The 23,284-nt window shown below is 34.0% G+C and overlaps 3 protein-coding genes across 5 annotated transcripts; all 3 read left to right on the forward strand.

Annotated features, from left to right (window-relative positions):
• Nucleotides 1-639: 639 nt before the first annotated feature.
• Nucleotides 640-9,824, forward strand: LOC110726113 (protein DENND6A-like). 3 transcript variants are annotated; one of them, XR_002512320.1, is made up of 5 exons: nucleotides 640-1,015; nucleotides 1,111-2,839; nucleotides 2,932-3,124; nucleotides 9,066-9,360; nucleotides 9,463-9,824. XR_002512320.1 is itself a non-coding variant. In XM_021905575.1 (4 exons), the coding sequence occupies exons 2-4, from the start codon at nucleotides 1,224-1,226 to the stop codon at nucleotides 9,216-9,218; spliced, it is 1,962 nt and encodes a 653-aa protein (XP_021761267.1). In that variant the 5' UTR covers nucleotides 640-1,015; nucleotides 1,111-1,223; the 3' UTR covers nucleotides 9,219-9,824. The 3 variants fall into 3 exon arrangements, 1 of the variants encoding a protein (XP_021761267.1); XR_002512321.1 differs by having other exon boundaries at nucleotides 9,072-9,360; XM_021905575.1 differs by having other exon boundaries at nucleotides 9,066-9,824.
• A 1,801-nt stretch (nucleotides 9,825-11,625) lies between these two features.
• Nucleotides 11,626-12,738, forward strand: LOC110726144. Its single transcript, XM_021905610.1, has one exon. It carries the CDS (start codon nucleotides 11,626-11,628, stop codon nucleotides 12,736-12,738), a length of 1,113 nt encoding a protein of 370 aa, XP_021761302.1.
• Nucleotides 12,739-12,849: 111 nt separating this feature from the next.
• Nucleotides 12,850-15,658, forward strand: LOC110726145. The gene is made up of 4 exons (XM_021905611.1): nucleotides 12,850-13,528; nucleotides 14,266-14,418; nucleotides 14,497-15,119; nucleotides 15,359-15,658. Exons 1-4 carry the CDS (start codon nucleotides 12,850-12,852, stop codon nucleotides 15,656-15,658), a joined length of 1,755 nt encoding a protein of 584 aa, XP_021761303.1.
• Nucleotides 15,659-23,284: the final 7,626 nt, after the last annotated feature.

The raw sequence follows: 23,284 nt of genomic DNA on the forward strand, positions 1-23,284 counted from the left end.
CAATTCAAGGCTAATCAAAGAAGTTAAGGTGAAAACCTTTTGTTAATTTGCATTTAAATATTGCAACTTGAATTTTCTCCCTTTTATCATAGATTTTAGCAATGCAAAATGATAAATAGGTATAATTGCGGACTTCCCAGTTGCCCAAAGAACCTTTGTGGACCCATGAAAACCTAGGAAGGATATTTTGGTCACCTTATAAACTAGAGAAATTAGGGTTTAATAGGAGGAAAAGGAAGGAAAAAAAAAAAGAGGAACTTGAGTGGTCATGTGCGTTGCCACTAATTTAGAGTTTAAGATTTCATTCCCTCTATCATGTACAAATTAAAATACCACTAATTTAGAGCTTATATATAGACCTGGGTCAAATTCTACTCGATCAAAACGATTGGCGAATCAGGTCAATCTTTGTTCTGATACAAGTAGTTTTTTAAAATGAAAAGTCAGATTTTATCATCTTGCTATTAATCAAATGACAAACTTTTAAATAATAGGAGTTATTGGACTAAATTTCCGCCAATAGCAATTACTGTTGTAAGCGGTTTAACCTTTTTGTTCCCCCTCAAATATGTCGATTTTATCCTTGTTTAACTCTTAACCGGGACCTTTTTATTATAATATCCGTTAAAAATCGTTATAAATTTCATTTGATTGGCTAATTATTTAATTTTCTTTTTAGAAAGATTGGCTTAAGAAACAAAATCACATCGTATACCACTAGCCTTTGCTCTACTCACTTCCGGCACCGGCATCTGCAACAACAAAACCATTATTCTGATCGACTGTTTCGGCAATTCGAAACCCTAACCTCCATTTTTCTTCTCACCGATTCAAAATTCGATATTGTAATTTAGGGTTTTCTATTGATCCGATTGTTAGATCTGAAAAAAGCAAATTGATTTCTTCACATCAAAGTGAATTTGCTGGGATGTTGTTTAATTGAATTCAGAGAAAACGACTGGAAAATTTGGATTTTTGCTGGGTGTTCTAAGGATTGGAGTTGAGTGGAGTTAAGGTAAGCTCTGTTTTTTATATTAAGTCGAATTATTGAGAAATTTTTCTATATGAACTAGATAAAATGTTGATTTGCTGTATGTTTTGTTGCTGTAGATCAATTTTGAGATTCATTGAACTGTTGAGTGTGATCAAGTAGTTTTGTTTTTGGTGAAATGTTGCCATTATGATGTTTTGTTGGATGATAATTTGTCTAAAGTTTGTGGGAAATGAGCCGTTCCCCATCGTTTTCATTAAAGTCGGAACCGAGTCCGAAAGTCGATAATGAGTCGTTACACCGATGGATTGTGGCGTTTTATGTGATTAGGTTTGATCTTGAGCAAGGTCAAGTAGTAGAGGAATGTTATCCGGCAGGTTGTTTATCGGAGGATGAGGAGCTTGGGACGGCTTTTAGTTCGTTCCCGGATTCTGTGTCCCAAAACCAAAATCGTTCGAGTATCCATGATTGCATATTCTTCTTTAGGATAAGAAGGCGGGGAAATGTTGATGCAGCAAATGTACTTACTTCTGAGATAGTTGAGATAGAGAGAGATACTCCTCAGAAGTCTGCCACAAATGGGAAGGTGTTGCAGGTATTGAGTAACCATAAGAGTGGTGATGATTCTCGGTTCTTGTATGGCTTTGTCTTTAATAGGCAAAGGCATGATGAGAGGCTTAAGCGAGGTGGGGAACAGAAGTCGGTGGTGATCTTGTCTCATAGTCCATTTTCTAGTGTGTTCAGGCCTTTGTTGCAAATTATGGGTCCATTGTTCTTTGACATAGGAAAGAAAGCTCTTGAGCATATTGCCGCTTATGTGTCATTGTGGCCTCCTCCAGTTCCGGGGAAGTTGATGGAACTTCCCATTGGTAATGCTACCTTGAAAGTGAACCTGCCTCCCGTCCAAAGTTTGCCTTTAGATGAGAAAAAGATGCTTGAAGAGTCTGCCTCTCTTATGGTTCCATTGCTTGCTACTAATCAGTCGATCCCCCTTGGCCTTTTCCATGAAGCAGACCTTTTTGGTATATTTCGTGGAATTCTCTTGCAGCTTTGGGTTCTGTGGGAGTTAGTACTTGTTGGTGAGCCTGTTCTTATCATTGCCCCAACTCCTCCTCAGTGTTGTGAGGCTGTTGCAGGTCTTGTGAGTTTGGTTGCTCCACTGCTTTGTAGTATTGACTTCAGGCCTTACTTCACCATTCATGATCCTGAATTTGCCCATTTGAACTCACTACAAGATGGTGGCACCTTTCCTCCTATGATACTCGGTGTAACAAACCTCTTTTTCCTGAAAGCATTACGCAATTTTCCACACATTGTGTCTGTTGGAAGTCCTGTTGCTAATTCAAGCCGTGCTAACGTTGTTTCCGGGTCCTCTTCTGGTAGACCAACTGGTCGCTTAGAAGGATTGGGTGTTCAACAGCTCTCTTTGAGAAAATTTTCTCCATCGAGCTTGTTAAATGCAGTCAAGTTGAGGAGGGATGGTCCTCTTGGTCTGATGACAGAACACAAAGAAGCTGTTTGGACCACTTACGGTGCAACTACCAAGCCAGATACATCTATCTTGAACAGGCTTGTTGATGCGGGAACGTTAGCAAGGGTTGAGGAATCTATGTCTGTTGTGAACAATGAGATTCTACGTCGGCATTTTCTGGAGCTTACCACCAATTTTTTGTCTCCTTTTGGCCCTTATTTCAAGATCAATACTCCTCCTGAAGGGTCTTCACCATTTGTTGATCCACCACCTCTTCCTCCGTTTAAGGCAGAGGAATTCCTTCATACTTTAGCTGCAAGAGGTCCAGGAAAATTTCTATCAAAGAGGATGAGATCAAACTGGCTTGATTTATACAGGTGAGGAGTGCAAGTGTATATTAGAGATAATATTTTACTTGACTGTTTAGTTACAACTAAGGCTGACACTAACTTTGTGGTTCTATTGATAGGCGTTTTCTTAAAGGGAAAAATTTTATGCCATGGTTTTCTAGAAGGCGTGCAGTGGCTGAGCAAGAGCAGCACAGATTATGGAAACAAGCAAGATTGAAAACCGATATCCATCAATTCTTATCAAAAATGTCTGAATTAGAAGTTGTGGACTCCTTCAATGCTATTGAAAGGCACCTTCTTGGGGAGTTGCAGGTGACCTTCAGAAATTCTTTATTTAAATCTAATTCTTGAAGCAAGAACTAGTTTGGCGTTGAATGATTTGGTTCAGTCATTTCAGTGATCTTATTTAAGCTATACTATTTTACTTATACAATAGTGATTCACTAAACCTTTTGTTAGAATTGCCCATATGCAAATATGAGAGCTAATGTTTAAAGTTAAAATTACTATATGTTCTTAGTACCTCTTAGGAGAATTAAAGATAATGAAAAAGAATTATTATTATTTTTTAATATATCGACATACTACCTTAGATTGAAAGTTCATAACGCTTCCCATATTCATCCATTCGAATAGTTCCTTTATACTCACTTTTTGGCAAACCCCTTTTAGTACCTTATCCCTCTTTCCTAACTATGTTTATACCTTTCCACTCTCTTACTTACTCTTATCCTTACACTCACTCACCTTTTTACATTCTTTCTTACTCTATACCCTTTATTCTCGCACTCACAACATTTAGCACTCTCTCCTATTTCCTTAATTGGTGAGTAGATACTTTCTCCTTATTTTTTTTTTTTTTTAAAAAACTACATCACTTTTGAATTCATGAACTCCTAGGCAATTTTGAGAGTTGAGAGAGATAGAATAAATAAAGAGGGCCCATGTGATATGTGTGTGTGTGTGTGGAAATAGTAAATTTTAAGAACTTGTGGAAATGGAGTAAGTATTTTAATAAATTCTAATGGAATAGTGGAATTTAATATAATATCCCATTAACCGTGTCCATTCTTAAAAATTCAAATGGAAAGTTTGATGTATGTTTAGCCATGGGTATGAACTATGTTATCACAACCTGTTCATTTTTAGGTAAAAGTTAATATTCTCGATAATTTGATATGTTAAAAGGTTTTGTGTGAGACCGGACTCACGTGAGTCCAGTTTATAACCTTCAAACACACTAACTCCATTTTCTCTTTCCTCCATTTTTACAATCTTTCTTTCGTCACCATTTTTTTTTCACATTTTCTCTCTCCTCCTTATTCTGATCCTTACCTCATCGTACACAATACTTCTTCAATGGACTCACGTCGAGGCTTGCGTTTACGATGGATCACAGTTTAGGATAGCGGTGTTCCTCGACGATGGCTGCCACCGCCGCCCCCGATGAAGAGGAGGAGACGAACACCGCTCTCAATCTAAAGAGTTACCAGCGAGAAGGTTGGAGTTGTTGGAAGTCCTTGGAACCAGCGTGGTGGCATCTGAGCTTCTACATGGAATGTAATGTAGAGGATTACAAAGAGGAGAGAGAATATTGAGAGGAGTTTTGAGGAAGATGACGACATTTTTGGGGTTTCTATTTGGTGGGTTTGTAGGAGAGAGAGTAAGAGTGAAAGTGAGGTTGGGAGGGAGAGTCACATGAGAAGAGACGAATAATGAATGCCCAGTTGTGGACCCTCTCTTGCGTGACGATTAGTATGTAATAACTGACCAATATTATATAATGCCTGACCAATTTCTTATCTGACCAATTTTGTCTAATACCTTACCAATATTATCTAATTTCTGATACTATTATCTAATACCTTATCAATATTATCTAATTTCTGACATTTATTATCTGAATTCTGATACTTATTATTTAATATCTGACCAACTTTTTCTGAATTCTAATACTTATGATTTAATATCTGACCAATATTATCTAATTTCTGACCCTTATTATCTAATTTCTGATACTTATTTCTTAAATATCTGACCATTATTATAAAATTTCTAACAATTAAATTTTTTTTTTGTATGATTGGACTCACGTGAGTCCGTTCTACACAATACTTTTCCTTGATATGTAGCATTAACGGCTCCTAAGATTCCTGTTTGAAAATAACATTATTGATTATTATAAAAATTAAAAAGGACACAAAATGTAGATATCTATAGCATAAGATGATTAGTTGATCACCAAGACAGATTGAAACACTAATGATGGATATAATTAATAAAAGTATATTCTAGCTTTTATAAAATTTCGTCATTTTTATTTTGGTGATTACAACTCAGTATTACCAATTCAGCAACTCATTTCTTGAAGCAGATCTCTTAGCACGAGTTTCCATTCGTCTGAAGTCTTGTTGTCTCCTTCATTTTCATCAAATTACAGCCATAACTCTTTGAAGCTTCACTTTTCTCTTCTTTCTGATAAGCTTCTTTTGACTTTGCCTGCGTCTAGTATAACACAGTACTGACCTAACTTCTGAGCAAGAGATTCTGAATCTGTTTCAATCCTAAACTTCATCATCAACATCAACATAGGCATTGCAGTTTTAATGTCTGTAGATAGGCTGGCTACCCTGAGTGCAAAATGTTACCCATTAGACTTGCGCGAGGAACAAAGGTTGTTTGTGATGGATCAATCAAAATAAACTCACCAAGAAAATCTATTAGCTATGAGCTTAGTGAGGCACTTATTAATGGTGTTACAACATGAAATGAGTCTGTCATTACTTGGCTTTGTGGCATTAGGCAGCTTGGGAACTTTAGCAATAACGGTATATAAAACCTCCCTAAGCAAACTGCCAGAGTTTAAGCAGGAAAGGATAGCATTAAATACAGCTTCTCCTACTGCTGCTCTATTCTTCAAGAAAATCAATAGAGCATTAAAGGCATCAAGCCCAGGAGCTTTCCCCTCGTTGGGAGAGAATAACCCCTCTTTTCTTTCTTCCCTAGACACCTGTCTCCCCAAAATTACCTTTTGGTCTTGTCTTCAGAGATAGACTTGAAGACAATGTTGTTTAGAACCTGAATTCCCGGATAACTAGAATGGGCATGAGAGCCACGAAGACCCTCAGGAGATCTTATTAATGGCAAGGAGGCAATAATACAGGAGATTACAACTATCTATTTGAGAACTCTTTCTATGAGATTTGTGATTAATTTTTCTTGAGAGAATAGAGTTTGTGATTTTTGATGGAGTTGATTAGGCCATATCTCTATTCAGCATTGAGAGTGTTTGAACCTTGAAGTGACCTTTTGAGGAGAGTTCTTATTAAAGGGTTCACTATGTTTTTCTTGTAGGATTTATGCGAGCTCATTAGAGAAGATTTTGGACTCTCATCTTTTTCCTTTTTTTTTTTCCTCCCCCTTTTCCTTTTTGAGCTTTTATAGAATTTGAATAAGTGGGAGGAGCATGAATTCTTTGTTCCCTGTGTCCCAATAATACATCATTGTGCTGATGTTGGAGATATTTGCTCCTTAACCTGATAACCTACCCCACCAACAATTGAATGTTTTGGTTTTTAGTAAAGGGTTTATCAGAATAAAGAAGCTGAATTACAGGTTTTTGTTTTCTTCTGTTTGTTAATTGCTTCTCTTTCTGTTCTTGTTGACAGCTCTTCTAAAGAGTGGTTTTTAGCCTAAGGTTTTGATGCTAGGAATCATGTTTCTTCATTTTTGTAAGCTCTGGAGAGCATTGTTGTCTCAAGTAGGATTCTTGGGCTAAACTTACTCATTGGGTCTGATATCTAAATTGCTGTATTAGTTATCTTATGCTTTCCTAACATGATCTCTGTTAATTCCAATGGCCCTAAAATACAGTCTCCCCCTCATCCTCCTTTCTAGTTAGTATGAGTAGGCTTGAGAATTACTTGGTTTCCGTTACTCCAAAATTAAAGAAGAATGGACTTGTTTGTGTCTAAAATTTCACTCTGGTCTTCTTTACTAATAAAATTTAGAAGACAAAGAGCTTCTCCCTTCCATCAAAAAAAAAGAGCTTCTCCTCTGGCATTATACAAAGGCCATAGAGGATGCTCTTAAGAAAAGAAATTTTTTTCCCCATGAGCTGTTGTAGTTTGTCATGGGGAGAAAGATTTGCTAACCGTTTGCACTCTTGTTTTTCAGTTCTCTTTGACATTTATCATTAGCCTTGTGATGCAAAGTAGTGCCAATGATGTCCGTGTAGATTGGGAAACTAGAAAGAAGAATGGTTTACCTTGATGTATCGTTCATTGGGGCTGTCAAATGTCTTTTCTTTCAAATGTATTCTGACGGAATAACCATCACTGTTAATAACTCGTAGTTTCAGCATATGTTGGTTGTTTAGAACATAAGTTTAGCTTGGTTTGTAGGTTCTGTACTGAATCACACAGAAAACTGTCAGTTTCAGAATATTACTTTTTTCAATTATTTTATCTAACCTGTACACATGAATTGTGGTAGTCATCAATTGTCAACTTGATGCAACCCTTCTCATATATCCATGAACTCCATCTCCCTGGAGTTCACTGGGAACTGATCATTGATTAAGAAATTCTAAATAGGCTTTACTATATTTTGCCTACTCTGCCTCAGCCCTTAGATCAGTAACTGTGCTTATCACAAATATAATGTAAAACACAGAGAATGGAAGCTTGCTGTCTTAGCATCAGTCCTTTTGTGTAATAATCCTGTCATCCTTATAGTCAGCTCCTTGGTAAGACTAAAATGTAGAGATGTCCTGCAGAGATGTTTAGACTAGGAGGAAATGGAGCAAATTGATCAAGGGACATCATTTTATTAACTTCCTGTGTTCCTATTTACTTTTCCCATAGATGTTTATACAGTTTTATGCAAGCGAAATAGTGGAGTAAAAATTGGGTGGCTGAGTGAGAGAGGAGTAGGTAGTTTACTAGGATGATGGAGCAAGTACATTGGGACCCTTGAAAAGGAAAACAGGGCAAGTAAAATGCGGCAGTCTCTCTCTCTCTCTTTTTATTTATTTAATTATTTATTTATTTATTTTTTTAATAAGGTAGACGCCGAATTTTTTTTGTTAACTTGGGCAGTTTATGTGATGTTGATACCAAAGGGTTGGCTTTTGTGATGTGATTGAGGGAAATCGTAGTCAAGAATACCTGACTCTTTCATTTAGGCTACTAGTGTTTGGTGTGAAGAGCTTGTTAAACTTACTGCCTAATCTTTTTTTTTTGAAAGATTAGGCAGTAAGTTTAACAAGCTCCTATGTGTTGGACAAGGTTTTGTACAAGGGGACCTTAAGTGGAGGCCGCAGTTGAAGTTGAATCAATTTTATGTCATTTTATTTTTATTAATGGCTACTTCATTAACACTGTGTTTGGATAAAAAAGGAGGAAGGAAAAGAAGGGGAGGGAGGAGAAGAGGAGGGGAGGGGAGGGAAAGGGAGGGGAGGGAAGAATGTTGAATTTTCCTTCCAAATCTCTCCATTGTTGGAGGGATCAATTTCCAACAATTTAATCCCTTCATTTCTCACCCCTCCAATTCCCTTCCTTCCTCATTTGTTATCCAAATAAAAGATATTCCATCTCTCCATTTCCCTTCCCACCCTAAATACAGTTGATAGGTAAAAGATTATATAATTATGATCCAATTAACATAATTTTTTGTGATTAAGTTAAACATAATTAAAGCCATATCTGCTTATCTAAAAAATACGAGTTTTTGGACGGCATTTTGCTTCAAATGTTAAGTTATTTTTGAAGAGGTGTATGTAGTGAAAAAGAAATGATTCTATCGACTACCATTTTTTTGTGCAAGGAAGAGGATTGTAGTTAACCAAGAAGAGAGGACATTGTTTCTAACTGTCTACTGTGTAGTGGATCAATGTTATTTAGTGGATCCCAAAATGTGGAAACATGACCTGGCTTCCTCTGGGCTTAATTGTGTAGGTGTTGAAAAAAAACATGGGTTGAAAAAAAACATGGGTTAATTACTTTTGGGTTAATTACCATGCCCCAGTAACAAGTGATTAGGATTTAATTACTTTTCACTAATTGTCTGTACAATTGTCGTGGTGATGTCTGATATTGTACCTGGTACATGTGCAATTTGTCTTGTTCTTTACAAGTCTCCATAACATTGAAACTGTCAAGTTCCATTGCTTTACATTCAACAGAAGTTCAAGCATTTAAAAATTCTATAGCTCTGTGTTGTGTGAATTCTATAACTGAGACTTTTGAATCAGCTGCAGAAGTCTGGAACAAGTGGACAAGACTCTATGAAAAGTTGCCAGAAGCTGCAGGAAGATCTACAGGCAGTGTTTAGTGTTCTGCCGAAGGACATGCAGCAGTTGCTCCTTCTGAATCCTGAGCGAGCAGCTCTTGTACAGGAAACTTAGGGTGGCTTTTTTCCTTTCAATTTGGGTAGATTTTTACTTGAACTAAAACTGGAGGTGCTCTTGTCGGCTCTTCTATAGATACATGTTTATTAATTTTATCCTACTTTCACTGAAGTGGCTAGCTTATGGCTGAATCTTTAAGGTGGGGCTTGATTATCTTTTGGGCTTTTAAGTAATAATTTCATTAGATTCTTAGAAAACAAGTTACTCCTGTACTGACTAATTTTTATCTCCATTCCTCCAGCTTGCATGTATCTTAATTGAGAGGATCGATGTTTGAATACAATTAAGGAATCTGGGATGAATATACTGGCATTACCGCACCTCTAAATGGGTGCAGGAAGGTTACATGACTTCAGGTTAATGGAAAATTTATTGGCCATTTTTCGTCGCATATTTTATGGAGCGACTGGTCGTGTTTATAGTCAATGTGTTATAATACATCTTGTTTTTGTTTCATTACCCTTTCTATCCAACATAATCATTAAACATGGAGGGCCTAATTCAGAAAAATTAAACGTCTGTGGTTGTATGCCCTTAAAGCCGGCATCAAAAGAAATTAAAATTGTCGGAGTATTGTGAAAAATGGTTACTCATTTATGTTCATTTTGGAATTTATGAGAAGATATACTCCATCAGTCAAATGACAGCATCAGTTATGTACCAAGTTCTTATTAAAAACCACTTAACTAAGTTAATATCATCCCGAGTTAAAATTAGCATTTGAGTACAAGTCCAGCACATAATAGAGGAAGAAATGTGAGCGTCTTAAAGTCGAGAAGAACCACAAAACTACCTAAATATATTCCCATAGAATGCATCCGATCAGCTTCTTAACCTTCATTCTTTGCACATACTTGTATGCTAGTTCTTCTGTTATGGTCACCACAGCTTAGAGAACATGATTATACATGACATTGACTAGAAACTAAGAAAAATTGGAAGCAAGATTGTACTGTGAATCAATTAGAGAATTACGACATCTCATTTCTGCATCATATGATTCATATCCGGACTAACCTTGGGTTTGTTTCTACACTTTACTAATGCTATTGGAATGCTGCAGAGATGCTGAGATTCAAAGATTTTAACTTTGAGTTTTAGAATTTTTACATTTAGGTTACCAAAAAACAAACAAGGCAGAATTTATTGGTTGGGTAACATCAAATAAATGTAGGGCAGCATTGAAATTTTGGGTACTACTACAGTACTACCTTCGTTTTCCTAATATTGCAACAATTACCATTTTAGTTGGTTTCACAATTATTGAAACATTAACATATATACACATGATTTCTCTCTATCTCACATGAGTCTATTCTTTATTTCTCTCATTCTTCTGCAAGAGTAATCTAGGAGTATTATGGCCAAAGGGTCAAAACGCTGACGTTTAAATTGTACAATACTCTAGGAGTACTCTAGGAGTTATATATATTAAATGTTGTCATTTTATAATGATAAATTAGTTGGCTGAATTGGTTCTTAATTGATATTAATTAATACCCCGCTTTATACTTTCGAAATAAAGTTGTAATTATGTTAATAATCTCATTATATATCAATAAAAATAAAGTTGTAATTTTTCCCCAAAATATTCCAAAATAAATTATATTTAAATTATTCTTAAACTAACAAATTACATAAAACTACATCTATATGAAATAAATTGACATTTAAAATTATGTGTAGTAATAAATTAATTATATTTTTTTATATTACCTTTCTCATAATGAAAATATATTAAAAGTTGTGTTTGAGAAATATTTTTTTTTTCTTTGAGAAATGCAAAAATTTTGAATCTACTTAGATGATGACATCTCATATTGCAAGCAACTCAGCCACGTCAGACAAGAAAAATAACAGAATGTAAAGTTTGTTATTATATCTTGTTAGAGTTGGCAGCTCATTTGTAACAAACTCATTTATGTCTGATTATTGTAATTAAGCTATATATATAGCCTTAGCTGTTGTAATTCATTACAATTCACAATAATAAAATTCCTCAATTTCCATCTCTACTTTCTCTCTCTAGAATTCTTCCTCTTCTCATAATTCTAATATGGTATCAGAGCTACGAAACTCATTCATGGAGTTTTTCGATCGTTTCTGATTGTTGTTTCGTCTTGATTTTGTAAGTTTGTTCTTCGATTTTCTTTAGCAAAGTTGATTCAAATACTTCTTGATTTGATCTGTGAATTCTGGAGTTACAAATTTGATTCCACTAGTTCTTGATTTGGTTTGAGTATTCTGGAGATTGTTGTTTGATTTTTCTTGATATTAAAGCTTATTTGGAGATTATTGATTGTTCTTTGCTGAAAAATCTGTTACAATCAATCGATTATCTTGATTTGAAGGTATTTGATTCTTGAAGTAGTTTGTTGATTTTTGTTAATAATTGATTTGAGAAATGGCTGGAGAAACTAATAAATCGCAAGATCCTACTCAAAATCCTGTTTCACCTTATAATATTCATCCAAATGATAGTCTCAAAATGACATCTGTTACTGTTAAATTTGATGGAACTAGTTATGGTGATTGGAAGTGTGCAATGATGATAGGATTAACTGCTAAAAACAAATTAGCTTTTGTTGATGGTTCGATTACAGTACCTATTCCAGAAGATGTTTGTTATAATGCTTGGAGAAGGTGTAATGATTTAGTGATTAGTTGGATTCTAAGTTCTTTAGATCCTGTTCTAGCTAGAAGTGTCCTCTATTTTACTACTGCTAGAGAGATATGGAAGAACTTAGAGGAGAGATATGCTCAATCTTCTGGATCTCAGTTGTTTGCTATACAACAACAGTTATCTGATTTACCACAAGCAAATCAGTCAATAGCAGAATATTTCACAAAAATGAAGATGTTATGGGATGAATTGGATGGTATGAGTCCACTGCCAGTTTGTAGTTGTGCAGGGTGGACTTGCAATATCACTCAAAATTTGGTAAAACAAAGGGAAGATCAGAGGTTAATTCAATTCTTGATGAAGTTAAATGAACAGTTCACAATGGCCAGAGGAAATATTTTGATGATGCAGCCCTTGGTTCCTGTTAATCATGCTTACAGGCTTCTCATACAAGAAGAAAGACATAAATCAATTGTTCACTCTTTGCAACCTGGAGTAGAAACACATGCTCTTATGGCTGATACAACAAGTTCAATTGAATCCTGTGCTTTTACAGCATATAGAAGAAATTTTGATAATAGAAACTACAAGAATCTGAACTATGGAAAGATGAATTTTCAGTTCCAAGATAAGAATAAGGGAAAGTTTGATAACATGAGACAATCACAGTTTTTCTGTGAACGTTGCAAAATTCCTGGACATGCAATTGACAGATGCTTCAAGATACATGGTTATCCAAGAGATTTCAAGCAGAATACTAAGAGATTTGCTAATTTTGCTCAAGGAGGTGACAACAATACTGATGCTGAAGATGTTGTAACAACTTCCTTTACTCTGGATCAATACAGTAAATTCAAAGAATTCATGGAAGGACAGATTGTATGTGGTATTTAGAATTCCAATGAGAACCCTAAAGAGGACAGTGCAGCTTTCTTGGCAGGTAAACACTGTTTATTTTCTTCATTTAGTTCTGATTGGATTCTGGATAGTGGTGCAACATATCATATGTGTTATGATCTTAAATATTTTGCAACTTTTGATGTTGTGACTACTAGTAATCATAGTATTACTATTCTAGATGGAAGTGAAGTTAAAGTAGCTCACATAGGAACAGTATTGTTAAAAGCATTAACTCTTCAAAATGTCCTATATGTTCCTAGTTTTAAGTTCAATCTAGAATCTATTCCAAAGTTGTGTTTAAATTTGGATTGTGAAGTGATTTTTACAGCTAATAAGTGTTTTGTTCAGGTTTATTCAATGAGAATGCATCTTGGTAGCTTGAAGAAAGGTCTTTATTGCACTCCAGCCTCAGCAGCTCAAATATCTTTAATCCCTTTCTCTTTAGATGATCAGCCAGACAGTTCTCTGCAGATTGCAACATTTGCTTCTGCTAATACTCAGGGAGACATAGATAATCAGGCCAAGCTTCTTCATCTCAGACTAGGCCATTTACCTTTTACTCAGCTTATATTAGTTGATCCTATGATCAGTTCTAAGTCTTCTGTAGACACTATATGTCATATTTGTCCTGCTGCTAGACAGTATAGGCTTTCTTTTCCTAATAGCTTAATAAAGTCTACAAGACCTTTTCAGCTTTTACATATTGACCTATGGGGTCCTCATAGAGTTGTAACTCATAACAATTATTCAATATTTCTGACTATTGATGATGATTTCTCAAGATGTACTTGGATTCATTTGATGAAATATAAGTCTGAGACTGTTTCAATTCTTAAATCTTTCATTTCTTTCATTGAAAGTCAGTATAAGTTGAATGTTGAGTGCATTAGATCTGATAATGCTTTGGAGTTATATGAAGGGGAAGCCAGGATTTTTTATCTTAGTAAAGGGATAGTTCATCAAACTAGTTGTGTTGATACACCCCAACAAAATGGAGTTGTAGAAAGGAAACATAAGCATTTATTGGAGACAACCAGGGCACTGTTCTTTCAATCAATATAATGTGCCAACCAAGTTTTGGGGAGAATGTGTCTTGTGTGCAGCTTATATAATCAACAGAACTCCTTTGAAGTGTTTGGGGTTTTGTTTCACCATATGAGAAAATTCACAATAACCCCCCATCCCCCCGATATTTCACACTTGAGAGTGTTTGGTTGTTTGTGTTAGGTTTCAACCCTCAAACAAGGGAGAAGTAAGTTTGATCTTAGGGAAGAACCTCACATTTTCTTGGGTTATTCATCTACTCAAAAGGGTTATAAAGTAATGAATTTGAGTACTAAGTATATACATGTGTCTAGAGATGTCATTTTTCATGAAAGCAAGGCACTTTCTTTTTCATCTTTAACCTTCTGATTCTTCTTCCAGATCTTCACTTTTTCCCATCTTCCTTCCTTCTAACACCCTTCCTGATATAGTCATACACAATAATGTTCCTGATATATTCAACTTCTCTTCATACAGCTCCACATAATTCTTCTACTACTACTATTTCTACTCAACCTAATTCTGTTCCCATTTCCATTCCTATTTCTGTTCCAAGCAACCAGACTGAAACCACTATCAGAAAATCCTCTAGACTAGTTAAAAATCCATCTTGGATGGACAAATACATTTGTAATTTGTTCACTACTCACATCACTTCTCACTAGTGTAATCTTGTGTATTATAAAGATCTTTCTTCTGCTCATAAAGGTTTAATTGCTCAGCATACTGAGATAGTTGAACCTACCACTTATAAAAAAGATGCAAAATCACCTAAGTGGGTTGAAGCCATGGAAAAAGAGTTAAAAGCTCTCAAGGATAATAATACATGGGAGATTGTTACATTACCTCATGGTAAGAAAGCAATAGGCAGTAAATGGGTATTCAGGTTAAAAAGGAATGTAGATGGGAGTATTGAAAGGTATAAAGCAAGGCTTGTGGCTAAAGGGTTCACTCAAAAGTATGGCATATACTATTTGGAAACCATTTCCCCTGTTGTGAAGATGTCAAATATAAGGTGTTTGCTTTCAATTGTTGCTTCAAAGAACCGGAAAGTCTACCAGTTAGATGTAAATAATGCATTTCTGCATGAAGATCTTCATGAGGAGGTGTATATGAAGATTCCTGAAGGTTTTCAAGCTGCTCCTACTCAGGTTTGCAAGTTAAAGAAGTTTTTATATGGACTGAAACAAGCATCCAGACAATGGTTTGCTAAACTGGTTCATGAGCTGTTGTTTCTTAGCTTCAAACTGTCTAAAAATGATTACTCTATGTTCATCAAGCACAACAAAGATGAGATGATTGTTGTCACAGTCTATGTCGATGATATTCTGGTAACAGGAAGTAACTCAGACAACATTACAGAGTTAAAAAGACATTTGCATTCTAGTTTCAGTATAAAAGATTTCGGTGAAGTCTACTATTTTCTTGGCATAAAAGTCTCCAGAACTGATGTTGGGTTTGTTATGACTTAAAAGAAGTTTACAAAAGAGTTGCTGAAGGATTCTGGTATGGATTTGTCTAAACACATTGTTACACCCTTGCCTATAAATTTGAAGTTGTCTGCTTATAGAGTTTGGTGGGAAAGCTAAACTTCTTAACAAGTACTAGACCTGATTTATCTTACACAGTTCAGGCTTTGAGTCAGTTTATGAGTGAGCCTAGGACTTCTCATCTAGCTGCTTTACAACATACATTGAGGTATGCTGCTGGTACTGAAGGACAAGGGATATTGCTAAAGGCTTCTGATCAACTCAAACTTGAAGCTTTTTCAGACTCTAACTGGGGGGCATGTGTGGACACTAGAAGATCAATTACAGGATATTTGTTACTGCTTGGAAATTCTCCAATTTCTTGGAAATCTAAGAAATAGTCTACAATCTCTAAGAGCTCCTCAGAAGCAGAATACAGGGCTATGTCTAATGCAGCCTCTGAGATCACTTGGTTAGTCAGACTGATTGAAGAATTGGGTGTGCAAAATCTGAAGCCAGTGACTTTGAACTGTGACAATCAGTATGCATCTACATTGCTAAAAATCCTGTCTTTTATGACAGGACCAAGCATATAGAAATAGATTGCCACTTTACAAGGGATAAAGTGATGGAAGGTCTAATTTCTTTGAGCTATTTGCCAAGTCAAGTTCAGCTTGCTGATATTTTCACTAAGGTACTGCCATCAGTAAAGTTTAATGAGCTGTTATTCAAGCTTGGAATGCTCCCTACTTTCAGCTTGCGGGGGGGGGGGTGTGAAGCTACTTGATTATGACAGCTCAGATTGCAAGTAGCTCAGCCACGTCGCACAAGAAAAATAACAAAATGTGAAGTTTGTTATTATAGTTTGTTAGAGTTGTCAGCTCATTTGTAACAAACTCTTTTATTTCTAATTAATGTAATTAAGCTATATATATAGTCTTAGCTGCTGTAATTCATTACAATTCATAATAATAAAATTCTCTCAATTTCCCTCTCTAAAATTCTTCCTCTTCTCATAATTCTGATAAGAATGAAATTGTTGATTTTATGTTGAAGGCAAATGAGCTAGTGAGTGGTTTGCGAAGGCTCATAAAAAGCGTGGCGTTATGGGAAACTCTAATCAAAGTATCCAAAGATGGTCTCCTCCAATACATGGTTTCTACAAAGTTAATGCTGATGTACACTGATTTTGGTTTTTCCTATTTATAAATTTTGCAGCGTTTGTCCAAAAAAAAAAAAAAAAAAAAAAAAAGTGTAGTAATAAATTAATTATATTTTTTACATTATCTTTCTCATAATGAAAATATAATAAAAGTATATCAATATAATTACATCTTTATTTTATTGAAATACTCTTATATGGACCTGGTCCACAATAATTTTATTGTGCACCCGATGTTTATGCACCCGCAACTGACATTATATAGAATATAGTGACCCTTATTTTTAACATAGTAACCTTATTTTTAACATAGTAACCTTTATCAAAACTTGTATAGCGTTTAATATTATTGTGAACTTGAAAATGACGTTATGACTCTAATTTTAACATAGTGACCTTTATTATTTATGTTGACCAATATATAAAATATTTCATTAAAAAAATTAATCTCTTATATCCTATATATTTCCAAAATGACTTTTATTTCAACATAGTGACCTTATTTTTAATATAGTGACCTTTTTTTTTTATTATTAATAAAACTACTATAGTTTCTCTTATATTAGTGGTCCACAATAAATTAGTGTGAACCAGGTTCATTTAAGAATTTATGATAAAAATAAAGTTGTAATTATGTGAATCAATAAATTAATTAACTTTATATTATATGCATTGTAATTATACTTTCACTATATATAGCAATAAAAATGGTGTATAATTTATGCTGATAAGTTTCGAAGTTTCTAACTGATAAAAAAACTAAAGTTTCTTGAAGGTATGCACTGTCGAAAAATTCTGCTTCTTATAAAATTATTAATTTCATTACATGATCTGAGTATGGACATATTTTTGATATATTCAATCAAATCATTTACTGAGCCATAAAAAAGAAATTCAATTTTAAGAATTTATTTAAAAATAAATAAACGGGTTAAGTCTATGCCTTGAATTTAGATCCACTTCTTTCTCATCCATTCACGTTGATTCTAACAGATCTCCTATTACTTCTAAATAATCTGTTTAAAGTAAATTTCATTAGATTCAATCAAACGACCATATTTCCTTAGATCTATTACGACCGATATTTTACAATTTTCTTTTTTGTCAAAATCTCAAAGTTATATGTTCCCGGTTATCTATTCACTTCAGAATAGGGATTACATGTATTCCAACTCTGTAAAAATCTCCAACCTCTTTAACCCATTTTTACACTATGGGCTCTTTTGGTTGAATGTAGGAATTGCAAATTCCTTGGAAAATTGATTTCCCATGAAATTGAACTTCCTAGGAAATTCTAAAAAGTGTTTGGTTAACTAAGGGAAGTGGAAATTCCCATGGGAAGTTCCACTTACCTAGGTCCCCCTAGGTAATTAACTTCCCCCATTTTGTGGGAAGTGGAAATTCATGGGAATTTCCACTTCCCATGAATTTGTCAACCAAACAACTTCAAAGAATTAAAATTCCTAGGATTTCCAACTTCCCATGTTTTTATTTGTCAACCAAACAACCCCTATATTTGTTTTTTTGTCCTCACTTTTAAAAAAAATAATACTCCCTCCGTCCCTTTATTACATGTCTATTTCTCATTTTGCACGGGAATTAAGAAAGTTAAAAATTCCTTAACACTAATAATTGGGAGTATAAATATGCATGTAGGGTTAGAGAGAGATAGAGAGAAAGAAAAAGTGGTTGGGAATTAGGAGAGACAAAGTATTGGGAATTGATGTTAAAGTACAAAAAAGAAAAAGAAAAGGATGACATATCATCAAAAAGAGAATAATATTGTAGAAAAATACAACCTATAAATAGAAACAGACACTTAATTTTAGTCACCCAAAAAGAGCACATCTCTTTGGACATTGTTGTTAATGACTTGCAAAGCATAAACCATAGTATTATAATTATTCGTCTTCTGACCGTAATTTAAAATCTATACTAATATATTAAAAGGCGTTACTAAGAATGTTCATATACAAAAATGATGATAAGGGGATTCAAACACCCAATCTTTTGTAAGAAAGATGGTTCCTTATCCATCTAAGCCACTCATAAACTATGTTATAACCATTAAAATAAATGTATATAATTGATAATCACAAGGACTAAATTAGCAACCGGTGCAACGCCGGGCTACACACTAGTATTTAATTTAAACATTAGAGTTTTAGGAAAGAAGAATTTAATGAAAAATTAGTTTAGATAGCTATAAAATCCCATTCTATAGTTAGTATAAAAAGAATATTACGGATGCTTATAATTATTCGAATGATTAACCTTACTTTAAAATTATATAATAGACATATGTTTGATTACAAAAACTTAGGTACCTTTTTTAAAAAAAAATAAAATTATCTTTTTAAATTAAATTTTGATTTTTTTCATTTAAACCCATGAACATAACCCGTTTTTGGTAGATTCTTAACGACTAACAATTTTTTTCAAGTATTCAATAGAAAAATTAGAAAATTGAGAAGTCAACTTATTTTTATGGTGTTGTCATTAGATTAACATATTAATGCATATTATCAATAACCCTATAAAAGCTTATTACCAATAACACTTCTTCAAAATTTCCTACTATCTTAGGTCAACATTTGAACTATAAATAAGTTCTCACTTCTATTAGCCCAATATGAACACAAGTGAAAATTGAAACTAGTTAACACAACTTTTATAATGAATTATTGAGAATATGAAGATTATTCTAGATGAATTATGAAGTATAGAGCACTCACCTCTATCTTTGTTTATATAATAAATATTCATACAAATATACATTGCTTAAACATCAGACCACGCTACCGCTTGGCGAGATTAATTTCACAAGATTGGGGGAGCATGCGCACATCGTGCTCCCATGCGTAGTAAGATTATCTATATAATAAACATGATTATTAATAATTTTAACAAAAACTCTCTGGTTTAAGTGTTGTTGATGGTGCTTGTAGTGGGTGTGCTTGGCTTATGTGTGGAGACATCAATCATGTGTTTCGAGAGATGCAAACAACAAATTCTTTTTTTGATTCTGTTAAGCAATGAAGACATATTAACCGAACTACATCTTTGTACAATGATGCCGGTATTTTTCTTTCTGACCCTGTTAGCATTTCAGATGAAATGTAGAAAATGACCGAATAATAAGTCATTTCGGCCATATTTGGGCCACTTTAAGTAAAATGGGTTTTAAAACTCAATAAAATGCACTTTTAATGTGATTTCAATCTTTAGACACCTAAAACTAGTAACATAGAAATGTTATGAGAAAGAAATAGGTCATTTGATAAGAAATGTTGAAAATGACCGAATTAGAAGTCATTTAGGCCATATTTGGGCCATTTTGAGTAAAATGGGTCTTAAAACTCAATAAAATGCACTTTTAATGTGATTTCAAGCCATAAACACCTAAAACTAGATAACATAGAAATGTTATGAGAAAGAAATAGGTCATTTGATAAGAAATGTATAAAATGACCGAATTAGAAGTCATTTAGGCCATTTTGAGTAAAAATGGGTCTTAAAACTAAATAAAATACACTTTTAATGTGATTTCAAGCCTTAAACACCTAAAAATAGGTAGCATAAAAATGTTATGAGAAAGAAATAGTCCATTTGATAAGAAATGTAGAAAATGGGCTAAGTAGAAGTCATTTAGGCCATATTTGGGCCATTTTGAGTAAAATTGATCTTAAAACTCAATAAAATACAATTTTAATGTGATTTAAAGCCTTAGACACCTAAAATTAGGTAACATATAAATGATGAGAAAAAAATAGGCCATTTGATAAGAAATGTAGAAAATGGGCAAAGTAGAAGTCATATAGGCCACATTTGGGTCATTTTGAGTAAAATGCGTCTTAAAACTTTGTCAAATGATCTTTTAATGTGATTTCAAGCCTTAAACACCTATAACTAGGTAACATTGACATGTTATGAGAAATAAATAGGTCAGTTGATAAGGAATGTAGAAAATGGGCAAAGTAGAAGTTATATGAGCCTTATTTAGGCCATTTAAAATGAAAATGCTATTTTGATGTAATTTCAATCCTTAGCCACCTTAAACTAAGTATAATTGACATGTTATGAGAAAAAAATAGTTCATTAGTTAAGAAATGTAGAAAATGGACAAAGTAGTAGTCAAATAGGCCTTCTTGTAGGCTATTTTGACCTGAGTGAACTTGTAAATGCATGACTATATGACTTGCTTGTTTATACTTACATGTTTAACATAAGTAATTAGTTCAAACATAATTTATATGTATATTAAAATTTTTGCAAGGTACAAAAGGAAGGTTTGTTAACAAAAAAGGAACTTACTGAAGTTTGAGACATGTTGGCGTCTTTCATCACCTTTAATTTGTAAATGTCACTTCTATTTGAACTTATATTTTGTTAACATTTTAACTACATTATTATCTAATTAGTACTGTTTGTATATATGTGTAGGCTTCGCTCGAAGTGCGCCTACGTTAAAAGCATGTGTGAATATGCTTGGCACTCTTAGGAAGTAGGAATTGACATATACGATTAGGGACAAGGAAAGTAGGGAGCCGCCAACAGGTTTTTAAGGAACTTGTAAACCGTTCACGGATCATTTAAGGCAACCACGAATAAAGGGACAACGATAGGCAACAACGATTGACCCGTGAAGGTTACACCCCATTCATAATCCATGAGATTACTAACTCCATCTGGTTCGGAACCACGAAAGGAGGATCGGGGATGATGGTACGAAGTGAGTCATGGAGTCACATTCGCCCGTATTGGCCTCTACTCGATTCTTATAGTGAAAAGTGATTCCTGCGATCTCAAAGGCATACAAAAAAAATATTCAATTTGCTCCAAACTATTATTATGCTAAATTGGTTTAATATTAATGCAACACATTATTCTAAAATATTAGTGATCACTTGATTAAATAAAAAGATTAAAAAGGAACCTAAACCGGTTGTCCAAATTATCTTATTAGGCGTGATTTTCAATTACATATTCCCTTTAACATGCAATATGGTGATAATAAAAATAATAGAATAAACATTAATATTGAAAGCAATTTAACAATGATAACGTTAGTCAAATCAAATATAAAATAATCTAATCATGATACTAGCAACAAGAATAAAAATAAGAGTAATTAAGTTTTTAATTACTCACTTTCTGCATTTCCTTGAATTGCTACATCATGAATAAACTGTTCGTAACTTCAATAAAAACATAAATCAAATGAAAATTAAATTAAATAAATGTAGATTTGATTTGGTCCAAACCCTCAGTTATGTGTACCTTTCACGCCTTGGTTTAAGGACGGAACCTCGGGTTAAGTATAGACTCCTTGGAAAGCTTAGGGAAAGAATGATGTAATTAGGAATATAGGTTTAAGGCTTAGAATATGGGAGAGAGAGAGAATGATTTTTTGTGTAAAAGAGAGAAAGAGAGAAGGATTTGATCATGAATCTCGTTCATTGGAAAATGGGCGATATGATCTCTATTTATAGAGAAAAAAGAAGGGTAAAAAAATTAAGATAAGATCCGAATTAAATCGGAATAAAACTCGATAGACTGCAATTTTTGCGGTTTTTGTTTTTATCATATCTTTTGTTACAGAAATCGGAATAAGATGAATTAGATATCTTAGAAATATCTTGAAGTCTACTTTCTAACCCAATTAGAATCAGATTAAAATATTTTATAGAATGAAAGATATGGCTGAAATAGTGAGACGGTGTCAGTTTTGGATAGAGTTTGACATTTTATTCATATCTTTTCCGTTATAGCTCGGAATTTATATTATAATATATCATTGGAAAGATAATTTCAAGAGCTATCCAACCACATAAAATTTGGATAAAAAATTTGAGTCACGAAAATAATATCTGTTTATCTTTGAACGTCTTTCAATTCGGATAGAAATAGGATTTTCAAAAATAAAAGTTTTATTCAATTTCAAACTCTTTAATCTTATCTTTTCAAAACGGATAATTAAGATCTTTTAGAAACTTGTAGAAGATTCTAATTAATCCTAATTGGTTTAGGAATGGGATTAAATAATTTGGACCCTCCGCATGATCATTGGGTCGTAGGTAAGGTGGGCTTAGGTTCGATTTGGGCTCAATTTAATATTTTGGTCATAACTTATTCGTTATAACTCGGATTTGGGCTTATAATATATCGTTGGAAAGATCTTTTCAAGCCCCATCTAACTATTCAATCATTGGACACAGATTATGGACCAAAATAAACTGGATGAAACGTTTTTATAAAAAGGACACGAAATGAATGATTTTAAAGGGCACGAAATGAATTATTTTGGGTTTAAAGGCACGAAAAGAGGAAAATAAGTTATGGTTTGGGGAAATGGGCTAGTAATTGGGTTGGTTTATGAAATGGAAATATGGATTTAAGCACTCCAAGATTAAATACTTAACCCGACCAATAATGGCAGTGAAAGGTTGTTCATCATCGGGTTTGGTTCTAGGGAGACATTTTTAGGTGTCTACAGAAGCCCCCACTTTGACTGAGTTTGTAGAAACGTCAGTTTCGAAAACGATAGTCAAAGTAGTCGATAGGGACGGAGAATGATTTAAGACGTTCTGCGATCTTAAATCACTCTGTATACGCCGATACCTGCAGAAAAATGTTAGTTCTACAAATAAAAGAGTAAAGGGATAGAATGCGTATCTGACACAAGTGTATCGGTGACAAATGAGCTTGGTAACTTCCTATGCTTGAAGGAATCCACCGGATGACGTTTGTTGAAATGCTTTCCATGCTTGAGGAAAGCCGACAGATGAGTTTGGTAGCTTTCTAAGCCTGAAGAAACCTACCATATGACACTTTCCATGCTTGAGGAAAGTCGACATATGATTTT

The sequence above is a fragment of the Chenopodium quinoa genome, unplaced genomic scaffold (assembly GCF_001683475.1).
Source record: "Chenopodium quinoa cultivar QQ74 unplaced genomic scaffold, ASM168347v1, whole genome shotgun sequence".
Classification (NCBI taxonomy): domain Eukaryota; kingdom Viridiplantae; phylum Streptophyta; class Magnoliopsida; order Caryophyllales; family Amaranthaceae; genus Chenopodium; species Chenopodium quinoa.

What these genes read in the sequence shown, in the direction of transcription:
- LOC110726113 (XM_021905575.1), top strand. Translation starts at nt 1,224, where the DNA reads ATGAGCCGTTCCCCATCGTTTTCATTAAAGTCGGAACCGAGTCCGAAA. An exon ending in AACTGGCTTGATTTATACAG is followed by an intron (nt 2,840 to 2,931) that starts GTGAGGAGTGCA and finishes TTCTATTGATAG; the next exon opens with GCGTTTTCTTAAAGGGAAAA. An exon ending in ACCTTCTTGGGGAGTTGCAG is followed by an intron (nt 3,125 to 9,065) that starts GTGACCTTCAGA and finishes CTTTTGAATCAG; the next exon opens with CTGCAGAAGTCTGGAACAAG.
- LOC110726144 (XM_021905610.1), top strand. Translation starts at nt 11,626, where the DNA reads ATGGCTGGAGAAACTAATAAATCGCAAGATCCTACTCAAAATCCTGTT.
- LOC110726145 (XM_021905611.1), top strand. Translation starts at nt 12,850, where the DNA reads ATGTGTTATGATCTTAAATATTTTGCAACTTTTGATGTTGTGACTACT. An exon ending in TTGGATGGACAAATACATTT is followed by an intron (nt 14,419 to 14,496) that starts GTAATTTGTTCA and finishes CTGCTCATAAAG; the next exon opens with GTTTAATTGCTCAGCATACT. An exon ending in TCTATGTCGATGATATTCTG is followed by an intron (nt 15,120 to 15,358) that starts GTAACAGGAAGT and finishes GTCTGCTTATAG; the next exon opens with AGTTTGGTGGGAAAGCTAAA.